Source organism: Carlito syrichta, unplaced genomic scaffold, assembly GCF_000164805.1.
Source record: "Carlito syrichta isolate Samal-C Ts95f unplaced genomic scaffold, Tarsius_syrichta-2.0.1 Scaffold308877, whole genome shotgun sequence".
Taxonomy (NCBI): Eukaryota; Metazoa; Chordata; class Mammalia; order Primates; family Tarsiidae; genus Carlito; species Carlito syrichta.
Genome location: NW_007252973.1, coordinates 137,153 through 151,907, shown reverse-complemented (window position 1 = coordinate 151,907; position 14,755 = coordinate 137,153). Strand labels below are relative to the sequence as shown.

At 34.1% G+C, this 14,755-nt stretch overlaps 1 protein-coding gene across 2 annotated transcripts in view; it reads right to left on the bottom strand.

Moving 5' to 3' along the window:
• The window catches only part of HCRTR2 (hypocretin receptor 2), a 103,804-nt gene that overhangs the window by 20,002 nt on the left and 69,047 nt on the right, over positions 1-14,755 (bottom strand). For both annotated transcript variants that reach the window (XM_008066336.2, XM_021716722.1), the window contains exons 2-4: positions 13,074-13,252; positions 7,104-7,347; positions 227-342 (exon numbers count right to left, since the gene is read on the bottom strand). In XM_008066336.2, coding sequence (XP_008064527.1) covers positions 227-342; positions 7,104-7,347; positions 13,074-13,252 — 539 coding nt within the window. The remainder of the gene's footprint in view (positions 1-226; positions 343-7,103; positions 7,348-13,073; positions 13,253-14,755) is intronic.

The window sequence follows — 14,755 nt, the reverse complement described above, 5'->3', positions numbered from 1 at the left end:
CAAAAAAAAAAAAAAAAAAGTAAAATACTTAAAGGATGCCATAAAATACATTCCTGAAATATTAACTCTAAAAACTGCCTACACAAACTTCCACGTCTAGAGCCTCGTTATTGTAGATGAATACACAATACATTGCTGAACATATTATATTGGTTTAATATATTCTTAAATTTTGTTTATAAACACATCCTAAGAAAACAAAAGCCAATTATTAGGAATTACATACCTGTCGGCACCAGAGCTTACGAAATATTTGCAGATAAGCCAACACCATAAGACACAGTGGTGCCATGTATGTCACCAGAAAGAAACAGATATGGTACATCTTGGGATATATTTCACCTGGGATGAAAGTCAAAACAGTAAAATTTTACATTACAATGGATGGAAATGTTTTAAGAGATACAACTATCAATATTTTTCTTCAAAGCACATATTTATTTTCTATATGATATCATTGGCATGATACATATACAAAAGAGAAAAATAAATTGTAATATTTAACTACCTACCTTTATTCAGTATATTTGTCTACATAGACCAAATATGAAGTCTTTTTTTTTTTTTTTTTTGAGTTGGAGTCTCACTCTGTCACCCAGACTGGAGTGCCTGCTGGGCTCCCGCGATCCTTCTCCCTCAGCCTTCCAAGTAGCCAGAATTACAGGCACGCGCTACCACGCCCGACTGATTTTTTTAATTTATTGTAGAGACGAGGACTCGCTGCCCAGGTGTGTCTCGAACCCGCGGTCTCAGGCAATCCACTCACCTCAGCCTCCCAAAGGCGCAGGATTACAGGCTGAGCCACCGAGCCCGGCTAAATATGAAGTCTTAATGTCACTTAACTCAGAAAGAAATAACAACCATTTCTTAATTTATGCTACCACATTCTATTCAAAGTCCAGTGTTCATCTATCAAATTTCCCTTTTTTGGCTTAACTACATCTGGCTAAATAATAAAATTAATTTGGGTTGTCCCATACTTGCAGTTTCAAAAAGGGACAAGACTTAAAAACCTAATGACTAATGCTTTGGTTAAAATGAGAAGAAAGACGGGCTCGGTGGCTCAGACTGTAATCCCGCGCCTTTGGGAGGCTGAGGTGAGTGAATTGCCTGAGCCCGCGGGTTCGAGACCCGCCTGGGCAACTTGGTGAGACTTCGTCGCTATAATAAATCAAAAATGAGCGGGCGTGGTAGCGCGCTCCTGTAGTTCCAGCTACTTGGAAGGCCGAGGCGGAAGGATCGCCGGAGCCCAACAGGTTGAGGCTGCGGTGGCCGGGAGCGGCCACTGTGCTCCAGTCTGGGTGACAGAGTGAGACTCCAACTCAAATAAAATAAAATAAAATAAAATGAGAAGAGAATATAAACTCAACTGATTCTTTCTCATTAGAATATAAATTCCCTCAGAAATGGGAACTGGGTTATTCCTAGTTGTGCCTCCAAATACAAATGTGAAAAAATTTGGAAAACAAAATACAATAAACATTTGACAATAATTCTTTTTGTTGACTTACTGAAAAATATACAAAATTTCTTTTTAAACATAGTATGTCTGTGTGTATATATTTGTACACGCATTAATTTTTAATAAAAATGAGAATGTTGAGGTTTTTGAAAGTTAATTTTCAATCCAATATGTGTATTTTTATGTTCATCTCACTTATTAGTCATAAGAAGCTCCAGGACTGTAGTGATTTTTAAATTTATCATTCACTTTATGAACACAGATGACACATACCACAGATTAGGTATTTATTAGCAAGCCAATTAATTTATAGCATTGTGGCTTAATATTATCATTTTAACTTTTCTAAAATGTATCTATTACTGACTTTTTAAAAACTTCAGATTTTTCATACATATATTTGAATATATTACCATAGCTCATTTACTTTTAATGCAAAGTAAAAGAGGAAAGAATATATCCTGCATAAATTCCATGGATATTAATCCAATAACTCAATATAATTCTAGCAGAATGCTAATCCAACAAAGTTTTTTGTTTTGATTTTTGCTTCTAAAAAGCACATATCTTATTTTAACTTTGATATTGGCAAAGAGGTTGTCACCATTCTATTACTGATGAATAATTCCATTACCTTCATGCATTTTATTCTTTTCATTACTTCAGAAAGGGCATACAGAAGCATGATGGCTTGCTTACCTGATCAATTTTGTGATAAGGACAATTTATAGTCATGATTAATCAATAATTATGATGACCATAACAATAGATAATATTTATTCAGTAATCATTCATTTAATTATTCCTGAATACATCTTAAATATATTTATGAGTCTAATATCCTCCACCATCTCATTTCCATAACCTTCCATAGTCTTTCAGAGTCTATTAAGTTTGAGTCTAATATTCATTGTATTTATTCTTGTAAAACTCATCTTCCTTCTTGGTTTAGATGTTTTTCTCCACTGAAATGTTCAGAGGGGACAGCAGGGTTCATGTGCCACTAGGAGGTCTAAGAAACCAATTTGAGGGGTCCTTTTTAGCTTTTCTCTGGTCCAGGTGGCACTCACCTACCTCATCAGTTTCTAACTTCCTTTCAACTTTATCCTGTAAAACAGGCTAGTTATATAAAAAGTGATAGAATTCAGTATCCTGACTGGAGGAATAACAAATAGCCTTTACCTTTGAAGTGCTATAGCCTAAACAGCATTTGGTGTGCCAATTTCAAAGGGGTCTAAAGGTGACCTAAGCACTTTTCGGGCACCTGAGTGGCTTTGAACTTTTATTTGTTTTGAAGAAGGTGTCACATGAGCTTTCCACATAAAAAACGTATCTTTGAAGCTTACTTACCTGTGAAGCCCTGATATCTGCATCAGACTAAATTGAGTGAGTAGAGAAAGGTAGATTTAATAGGCACTTTTTTTTTTTTTTTGACTGAAGCTATGGATACCATCTCTGTGATAACAGTTTGGAGTTTTGAACAGATGGGAACAAAAGCTTATTATGTGGTTGTTATATTTATAAATAGTTAGAAAAATATGTAATTGGCTGGTAAGTGCATATTATGATAATGAATGCTGACACCGAGAAAAGTTGATCAAGCAAAATTAGACTTCCAGGCTAGGATAGATTGTTTTAATAAGGAGATTATAATAGATAATTGAGAAAACATGATAGTCTTAAACTCTTCATCTCATGCTTAGAATCTAAGCCAATTAAAAACTCAGAATTGCCACTGAAATCTTAAATTGTGTGTGGTGAAAATATCTTTGAAGTCTTTCTGTGCTTCATAAGTGATGTCTTCAATGTATCTTAAGACACTTAGATATAACCTAGAATATAGCTGTATAAATTTTGTTTTACTAAAGCATCATTTTACTTGGAAAACAGCATTTTAAATATTGACAACTACTTAATTGATGAATGGGCACAATCTAAATAAACATTTGCATGAATATCAAACTAATAAATAAGGAACAAATACGGATCTTTAGTGATTGAAATCAGAGATTAAAGAGTAATGTCATCTATCAGACAGGCAAAACTTAATTTCCCTCACACTTAAGATCCATTATTAAACGAATTTGCAATCTATCTAAAAATCTAATCTAAAAACATTTATCCTTCATGCTACCTTTATCAGGGATTAATGGACAAGTAAATTCAATATTCGATTTGGACCATCTTTTTAAAGCTATGAATCCATTAGATTTACCTGAATCTTTAGTATTTTTACTACCTTCTCCCTAATAAATATTTAATAAATGTTCCAATTCATACATATGTACACATATATAGAGATTTTCAAAACCTCATACTAGTATAGATGCTGTAATTATTTTGACTCTAAATAAGGTCTCCATTAATATTTTGTTGATCACTAAAGAACAATTTGTCAGTAAGATTCAGAAAGAGAGATATCACCAATCAATCTGTAGTGTCCAGAATAGTGCTTGACCAACAGTACGTGCTCACTAAACATTTGATTATAAATAGTGAAGCAGTTATGTGTTTGGTTCAATGTTTAAAAAATTAGAGTTGCTTTCCTTTCAATAGGATCTATCCTGTAGAACTATGTAGTTACACACTGAGCAATTGGGCAAGTATGGATATAATTCTGGAACAATTTAAAAATTTCAGAAGTGTGAAACTATGCAACCGAAGCAGACATATAAAATATATAATTTAAATATCATTAAAATAAATAGTAATAATCTTTATATGCTCTTTAGTGTTGGGTATGTCTGCCAGAATTTATGTCTTATGTTCCTTTTTCTGAAGAAATCATAGGCAGGATAATTATAATTCATTTCAGAAATAATTTATCCATAAATGATCATTTATTTCTGGTAATTTATTTCAGTTATTTTGCACTATGTGTGAAGCAGCATTTACACAATTTTTCAAAAGTTATTTGATAGATAGGGATCAACTGCTCTATTTGATAGATATGCATCACATTGCTCTCCATACTTTTTCTCCACTGTAATATTAGTTGTAGGGCAATTATGATATCACTGTCTACCTTTATGACTGTTGTTATTTACTTAGACTAAAGAAACACAGATCATTAATCTTAAATGGAAGTTTTTTTTAATTGACCTAAATCACAGTCAGTTTTTAAAGATGTTTGAAATTTAGAGAGTTGAATTAAGCTGATCATCTTTATCCTTTATCAGCATTTTAAATTTAGCCTTTATCAACATTTTAAATAATATGGGTTATTATCAGGTCACTTTCAAAATAGTTTTCTTAAATGACTTCTGAAGGCTAGGTTTAGATTTTTAGGTTTCAACAATAATATTTTTTTAAAGAAAAAAAGCCATGCTAGAGTTAGATAATAAAATACTAGAGTTTCTATTACTTCTATTACTGAAAGGTAATTCAAAAATCATGTACCCCTTTATTTAATCATAATAGCTAATAGGATTTAACATCATTGACATATTTTTGTTAATGGGATTAATGCCACTTGATTATTCAGGGCAACGTTAAAAAAAATAAGAAAAGTTTATAAAAGCAGCCCATAAACATGTAACATATGGCCAAAACACTTCAGAGAAAATACTACTGACATATAATGAGTAACAGGTAGATATTTTATCCCATTACCCTTTCTATAAACTTAAAGAATCCCAACTTTTGTGTTTGAAGTTTTAGGTTTAAATTTGCATAATCTTGAACAAACAATATCTCTAGGGCTCACTCTAATTACAGATTTACTAAAGGATTCTGTTGAGGAGATTTTTTGATCATTTTCTAATTTAATTCATTGTAAAGAAGCTGTACAATAGACACGTCACATCTGTTGCCAATCCATCTTCTTTCCACACTTGATTCTTTAGGTTGTCTATTCTGATTCGCTTTCTTTTTTTCTCAAGATGAGGTACCTATTGTGTGGGTTTTCTTGTTTGGGGAGATGCACTTTTCCATCTTCTTTGTCTAAAGAATTCCTGCTTATCTTTAGTGTTTTGCTGAAATGTTAGCAGCTTCTCTGTGAACTTTGGCCAAGACCAAATTTATCCTCTCATTTGTGTTCCTAGCACTTTGTACTTACATGTATTAAAATACCCATCACACTATAAACATTTGTTGATTAGTTTTTCAGTCTTATTATATAGAATGTGTTTGTGCAGATAGAGTCTATTTCTCTCCTGGCACAATGCCTGGCATATCCTAAGTACTCAAGATGTTCAAACGTTAAATAAATGGAACATAAGACACTTAAGAAATACCCCTACTATTTTAAAACTTTCCATTTATTTTGCCTTGGGGGAATTGGAGATAAAAAGATGATCACGCAAAGAAAGAAAAAGCAAGAGTTGAAATTTTAGAAAGGAAGGGTAAATTCCAATAAAAGAGAGATATTTAAGTTTTGAGGTAATAGTTGAAGCAAATTATGAAATTTTAGTTATTATAGGTCTGATTTATGACAATATATGAAATAATACCAGTATCTTTAAAAATTTTATTTTGTTGCAGTGAAAGCATAGCCTAATTTTGCAGTAACTTTTTTTCTTCCAATGTTCCAGTAAAAAGCATTGAGAAAGTAATTAACATAAATTTAAATATTCCAACATTTGAGAATACCATATCTTTAAACAATTCCTGGGGTGCACTCCTTTTTGGATAAATTTTTCTAAAAAGCATAAGTGTATATCTTTCTAGTGAGCAAATGCTTTCCCCATTGTTTAAATTCCCTAAATATGAGCCATTTTAATATACTTATTCAGAAGAGATTAGCTTATTTTTCTTAGAGTTCATGTGATATTTTGGAACAAGTATATACTATACTGAAATGTAGGTTTATGTTATTTTCTGTCCTTCTCTGCTATGCCCAGATTTGTGCCAGCCCCAAGCATTGATGGAAGTAGTTCCACTGTTACACAAAACCTCAAATCGAAGTTTTGAACCGAAGAAGCATAAGACCTTCAAACTTCTGCTTGTTTAAATTTCACTATCATACCTCTTACGTAGAAAACTAGAGATGGTTTATAATCAATATAAGCCTTAAATCTAATAATAATTATCCCAGTGATAAAACTCATCAATTGAATATATTGTGAGTAGGAAAAGCAGATTTGGGTAATTTGTCTCCGAGAACAGCAAAGGTCCATATAATGACCTCTGGACATGTCCCCAGGACATATTGCCAGAACATGGCTTTAAATTGAGAAACTCCAGTTGTATTTGAAGCCCCTTAGGGAATTTGACACTTAAGACTACATAATTGTTGAACCATTTCATAAAATGCTAATTATTCCAGAATACATATTTGGATTTGTATTACTTAATACTTTTTGTTTTACAGAACTTAAGAAAAGCTAACATAACCAAATATGAGTTGTGAAACAAGCTTTCCCTTTAGTTTCATATCTGTAAGATCATTATTAAATAAAATGAGAAAATAGTACATATAGTGTTTCCAAAGGGTTCATATAGGTGGAGTTGTTTTGTGAAATTGTTTGGAATTTGAATTTGGTTGTCACGCTTTTCTCATCTTATACGGAAAACTAGAGAAACCGTATTAACAAAGGCCAATAAAACATATATGCTCAGTTTCACCGTGGGTACAGCAAATTCCATTTTCAGTTTGCAGCTGTCATGTAAATGTCAGTTCATGGGCTGTTGTTTAACTTACCGCCCCAGCGCTCATCACAGACTGTAAAGAGGGTGGTTTTATTGGCCAGGCCAGGGAGCATGGTGCTGCACTCCATGACGATGGCCTGAGGGATCATTATGATGCAGGACACAATCCAGATGATGACAATGCTGTTCCGGGCCCGCTTGGCTGTGCTCTTAAACATCAGAGGATGACAGATTGCATACCATCGATCCAGGGCAATACAGCTCAGTGTGAGGACGGACACAGACACTGACACGGTCTAGAGGAAAAAGAAAAAGAGCATAGTGACACAGAAGTGCCAGATGTTTGAAGAATCACTTGGTGCATTCACATATGAGAAAAGTAGTCACAACAGATAAGCAAATTCAAAGTTGGCAAAAAAAAAAAAAAAAAAAAAAGTCTGTGGAAGCGCTTTTTATTAAAAAGATATTATGTCCTATATATATATTAGAAATATATATAAAATGCATACATGAAAAGGGTACAATGAAAACTTTACAATCTTTTTATGTCAGATGTTTTAACTTATAATAATACATTATTTAAAGGATTACTATCACCATTTTGTCTTTCAGCTTTTCCACTGATAGAAGAAATCATATCCTCAAATGAAAAAAAAAAAAAAATACACATAAATTTAGTCTGAACTGGAAAAATCTCACTTATAAAGAAAATATGGAGGCAACCCCTTCCGGTCCCCTCCCACTATGGGAGCTCTTCTGTTCTCTCAATAAATCCTGCTTTCTAAAAACAAAAGAAAAAAAGAAAGAAAGAAAGAAAAAGAAAATATGACATGTCTTTTACATGATCACATAGAGATTTGATTGAAATTGCATTTAACTACCATTTTTTAATTGTGAGAAATTTATTCCATATTTTCAAATAGTAAGGTCTATTTTTTACTTTAGTGCATTCCCAGCATGTTGCACTCAAGAAAAAGAAAATTCTGTGTTAAAAGAGAATTCTGTATTTAGTTCTGCTAAGTAGAGCTTACTTATTGCCAGCATGGGCAACTTGACTCTGAAAACCAGATAGTTCACCCAGTTCAAATTTCCATGTAATTAACAATACCACAAATTATTCTTTAACTTGACACTTTAAAGAAATCATAAGGAAATATGTTGAGCATGCCTATACCCACATGATCTACTTACATAATTAAGTTTAATGCACTCTCCTAACCTGGATGAAACATAGATTATGATATTACTCTCAATGTCTTCCTTTCCCTTAAAAAGAAGACTCATTCTCATTTCTTTTACTTTTTTGTTATAGATTCTCATTTATTTTCCTTTTGGCACTTATGTAAGAAATTATTTTGCTTAATTTGCTTACTTATTGTCTGTTCTCTATTGGAACAAAGCCCTATGGCAGGAGGGACTACTTTTGTTTTTTGTTTGTTTTGTTTTGTTTTTCCACAACTGTATTCCCAATACTTGGTATAGCATTTGATGTGAATTATGAATTGAATACTTTTGGAATCAATTAATAATAGTAAGCCTTGATCTAAGACAATAGATGTGCTCCATTCATCTTCCGCTATTTTTTCACCCTGGTTGTATTGATTCCATAATATGTGGTAAGGGCGGGTATCTCTTCCTTTCACATCAGGATCAGGACCCTCCTTGTTGTGTTGTCGACTGTAGGTTCAAATGAGTGGGAGAGCCAGCACAGCACAGGAGAAAGATCTCTGTACTAAGTGTCAAGATGGTCCAGCTATTGTTACTCTCCCATCAACTGGCTGTTCAATATGTGGATTACTCACTTTACAACTTTGGACCGTGTGTGTGTGTGTGTGTGTGTGTGTGTGTGTGTGTGTGTGTGTTGGTGTGTGTTTCTGCTAAGTGAAGGAAATCTATAGGATAAAATTCTCACCAACTCTGATTATTTTGATTTTCTCTGGGAGAGGAAGCAGAGCATAATTGGAATCAATTCTGCAACCAGGTTTCCTCGGCATGAACAGTATCCAAACGTGATTGTAGGAAGAGTTAGTTGAGATGTAAAATGTTAGCCCAGAACTGGCATATAAGTGCTGTGTGTTTGTTATTACTACCATTACTACTACCACTGCTGCTGCTACTACTACTATTACTACTACTAGTACTGATGATGATGATTAGCTATTAGTTTTCTCTTCCCTTCTTGAAGTCTGGAGTTCTTAAGTTTAATTGGAATAGAGGCCAGTTATGGTGGCTCACACCTATAATTTCAGCACTTTGGCAAGTTGAAGCAGGAGGCTCACTAGAGCTCAGAAGTCTGGGTAACATAGGGAGATAATAATAATAATTACTATTGTTATTGTTATGTCTCAATAATAATAACAACAACAACAACTGGAATAGACCACCCTTCGGGGAATAATATTCATAGAAATTATAAGTAAAAGCCTAAACTTTGCTAAATTTTTGGAAGCTAGTTTTATGTTATTATCTTAAAGGGTTGGATTCCACCAGAAGGAGCTTAAGTTGATTAGTAATTCCTGGAAATCCCCTGGGGCAGTCTTAGAGTATATTTAACTCTCTTTTTCAAACAATTTCACCCTCTCCTTCCCCCAAATTCCATTCCGTCTCTGCAAATAAGCAAAGCACCTCAGACCCCTCAATACCATTGCTGACTTAGAATTAGAGCTATGGCAGTCTAGATCTGCACATAGCTAGTGCAGATCTTTCACAGCTACTGGACCAGGGCTGTAATTATCCTCTCTACCAATTAGAAGTATAAAGTGTGCATCAAGGCTCAGTGATTTATTATTCATCAATTCTAATCCACCTGGATGAATGGGGTAGACATAGCATGGTTCAAACCTGAGTGTCATTTCTAATATTTTCCAATACCTTTAGATAATAATAACCAATTCTTATCAGTTTACTTGAAAGACTGACGTCCAGGGCCAACAGTGACCCAAGGTCCAGTGCCCTCTCTGTCACATAGTGAAGTGTGATGGATAATAAACTGGTGTGACAAATCAGAGAGTAAAACAGACCAATCTATTGAATTAACCTTTGACAATCAGGGATTTAGCATTCACTCTTTCAACTACTTACTTAAGTACTTACTTGTGCACAAGACATGTTAGTGTACAATTAGCATGCAAATGACAAGATTTTTTGGGGGGAGGGATGTAAAATTACACCTTATCACAAGTGATTATCAATTAGTTTTGTTACTGCTTTTTCACTTCTAAGAGTGAACTTCTGGGTGCCTTTTTCACTTAGATTGTGATACTAGCTCGAGTCATTCTGATAGCAAGTCATTTGAGAAATAAATCCAGTGTGGATTATGAATGCTGAGAAGGAAGTGAAATGAGATCATGAGAACTGTCTTCTGCCTTCAGACATTTGACCTTTCACTTATACCATGGGCATCTTATCCACAGGGTATGGGAATTTTCTTTGGTAGAGAAGGACTCTATTTTATGCTGGCATATAGACATACCAAAAAGATCTCAAAGATCCACAACAAGTAAAATAGGAATCTTGCTAAATCACATTTGAATGATAAGCATGAACAGATTGAAAGGTAGTAAGATATGACTGAAAGAGTGACCACCCACATCTCATTTGGCTTTTGTTCTTTTCCTGGCATTTCCTGGGCAGGGCATCTTCTGTAGTTAAGAAAAAAGAATCTCTCTGAAAAATTAGCCAATGTTCCTGTCATTGTTGGAAAAGGAATACATGATAATTGTTCAGCAAATAACCCAATAAATGTTAATGGCCTTGGAATTATAGAATTATTAAAGATACAAAAGAGTCATAAAGTCATTTTAATTATTCAGCTAAGCGTTATTACATTTGTGAGATTTTTGAGCACTTGCCAAAGTGTTACAGTATAACACTCATAAATCTAAAGACTGCATTGTATTTAGAAGAAAAATAACATAAAGCATAGCAAATTAGTAAATGCCCCAAAAATCTTAAATGCAGTCAAGTAACCTTAAAATATTACTGGGAATAATGTAATAGATTTTTAAGTAATCAGTAAGACATAAATATCATATCCAAGATGAAAGCTATCAGTTTCAGAATATCAAAACTAAGGAGGAAAACTACTCATATTTAAATGATAAGCTTATTGCCTTTTGGCCCCGTTCATTGCATTTGAAAATATTCTCTGGAAAAGGGACAATACATATTAAAATTTTGTAGATATTAGTTTTACCAGTTCACCAATCGCTTTGCTCATTTATACCTTTCCTTCAAGGTGTAATGTTGAATAAGGTAATGAATAGATCTAGTCTTTTTCATCTTGTGGTTACTCAGTAGTTTTCTCCTTGCCCTATGGAGAAAAGGATCAACTGAGGAGTTGATTACACTGAACACTGTTTACAGAGAAGCAGACAGACTCTCTCAGAGACAAGAATGTTACTTGAATGTAGGACTTGTTAGTAAACTGTGCTGAGTGAAAGAGTACTGTCAGTGACTTTAAGTGAGACTCATATTCTGCACCACTCATTGGTAACACACGGCTACCAGTCTTTCCTAGAGTGCTCATGGAAGGTTCTGGAATACCTACTCTACAGAAAGCTACCATTGTGCATTATAACCTGCCATGAGGTGCTGCAGCCCTCCTTCACCACTCTACTCCCCACTGAGGAAACTTCTGCTTTACAGAGAGAGCATGTTCTCAGTCACTTGAAGATTTTGGTCAACTGAAGCCATCCTAAAATTTAAGAGGTTACTCAAAATATTCCCCTGGATGATTCTTAAATCCAAGGGAAATGAAAGTCTTGCTAGAAGTACCACAGTGATTATGAAGTATTAGAATTCTCTACTATTTCTTATTTTCCCAATGCATCTATGGAAACACCATCAGAGCCACCCATTTATGTGATTTTTTTCTTTGAGGATATTTTTACCTGTTGCTCCATGTACTATTTTCTCCCCCCATCTCCCAAAAAAGTTAATTGGCTGATCCCAATTAACCTTGTAATTAAACATAGTATGTGCATGGAGCTTATAACTTTGATGGCATTTTCTACTTACTATTCTATAAATAATGTATAACCAAAAAAATCACTTCTCTTTATAAGAGATCATTAAAGAACTATTAAGCTAAGGATTTCTTTGTATCATTTCCAAAGGCCTAATCAGTATAATTTCTAGTAATGGGCTACTTGTGGCCTCCTCAAACTTTTTGATATCGGAAGCCTGTTTTCTGTTCCTTCAAGTATTATGATCACCACCTAGGAGACTAAAAGGATTAAGGACCTGGGGTGGAAGAAGGTTATGGGAAGACAAATAGAAAGAGGCACCATTTCACTCACTGTCCAGTACCTAAAGGGGCTTCACCTCTTTGAGTAGTACATCTTTTGCCATTATCTTGGGAATCTCTTTTTTCTTTCAAAGATTTTAGAACTATAAAAACAATCAGAACATTATTCTCTGAAAGAGCTTGTTCTTAATTACTTATATGGCAATTAAATATTTATAAAGCTGCTTTCACTCTTGAGCAATGAAATACCTACTAATAATAAGTCTGATGCCGATAACTAATGTTTATTGAGAACACATTATGTTTTTATAAGATAAATTTTCAGAGGTTAACCACTATGCCAAGTTATTTACATAAGTTTTCTAAGTAAACTGTCACAACAACCATATGAGATATACCAAGGGATCTTCCTATTCTACCCTTCTGAGTAGCTGGATATTATTTTTCTAAATAAGTGAATCACGAAGAACATGTATATTTCGACTGATAGTATATAATCTGTGAATGACAGAAGGGAGATTCCAAACCTGGTAGTTTGATTGAGAACCTACACTAAGATCTGCTTATGGCACTGCTTTGATCAAGTAATTCTTAATTCCTCAGTGTGAAATGAATCCACTTATACAAACAAATACCCTCAATGATTTGGTCAGGGAGAGGCTGTCATTAGTTGGCCCAAGTCCTTTATTGAAAAATGAGGCTATGGCTATAATTAAGATTATATTTTTTTGGTAGCTTCTATGTTGGAACCGGAAAAGTGTGGAAAACAGTTACCTGTAGATAAGGAATCACTTTGCAGAGGGACTGTCCAAAGAACCAGGTCTCAGTGATATCCACGACCAGTGTGGCTGGAAGGCAGGTGATTGTCACCAGCACGTCAGCCAGAGAAAGGTTGACTATGAAGTAGTTGGTTACCGTCCTCATGTGATGGTTCTTCCACACTGCCACGCAAACTAATGTGGAAATAAAAAGGAATAGTAACTCAACAACAACAAAAAAACAAGTACCAGTGAGGAAACACTGTCGAGCAATTCATACTTTATTCTAAAGTCCATATGCATATGTTGAAAATGAAATATAAAAATAATTGAAGACTGCAGAGTTTTCATTGATTCAATTTGTATATGAATGCTAAATACATGCTTGAAATCAGTTCATTTACCTCATGATTTCTCAGTAAATCCGAAGATTTTTATTTTTATCTGTTTTTGACTGAAAGTCCTAAAAGTTAAAGAGCGGTCTTTGATTTATCTTTCTATTCCTTCAGTATTCAGCATGGAGTGGAGCCTCAAGAAATAGTTGCTGAGTTGAGATAAATTAGGAGCTAGCAATTCTCAGTGAACTATACTGTTTGCCTCATATATGACCTTGACCTATATCTGCTCCCAAACTCTGCATTTAGAACTTTTAACAAATGAAGAGTTTGTCTTTAAAAGATAAGAACCAGCAATTACTCAGTTCTTACCATTGCCAAATACTGACCAAGATAGTTCATCTAATTACATTGCTTAATCCTGACAACAATCTTAATGGAAGATGTCGTTACCTACATTTTATAAATGAAGACGCTGGGGCATAGGAAATTGATGGAACTTGTCTAGGGAAACACGGCCCACAAAGGATAAAACTACTGTTTCAACTGGGCTTTAACTCCAAGTGAAAAATGAATCATTTCAACATGTGGTTTGCCTTCTTCGGTGAAACATGAGAAATGCATACAGTCTAGGCACAAAATCCCTTCTCTTTGATGGGATTTGATGGCCTCTAACATCACCCTTCAATCAAAAATACTTTTCAATACTTTCACAGCTGGCCTTCCTCACTGCCTTATCTTCAGTTTACAAGCTCTGCTATCTCACTCAATTGCTCTTTACTGAAAGAGCTTCCAGTTCCTCCATTTTCTATTCTCCCCCTGTCTGTTGTATACAACACTTACACAATCGCTGACTCTTAATTATAGGCGTACACACTACCACCCACATCTATTGATAGGTTTGCTTCATTCACAGTAACTGAATTTGGGATATCACTGACATATCAGAGCTGTCACCTATGCACCCAAATGTAGTGATTACTAAGTTTGTGTGGTAAATAAACTAAAGTACATTTTGTTGAATTTAAGCATGGAATGAGGAATTTTTGTTCTGATAATTAAGTATCATTTATTAGTAGTTTTATATGTTGGAAAAAAGTTCTTACTAGTTTCTGCAACTGAAATTGGCTGTCAGGTCCCAACAGATGTCAGTTTAGCAAAACACCTAGATTTCAGAGTATTTCGTCTTTAAAATTGTACATCTTCCTCTTACTCCAGAACACTAATACCTAAAAACTCAGGTGAACCTTTAATTAGAGTAAATCATAGTCTTTATTATTTGAAAATGATGCTATTGAATTATTTATTTATTTATTTATTTATTTATTTATTTATTTATTTATTTATTTATTTGAGTTGGAGA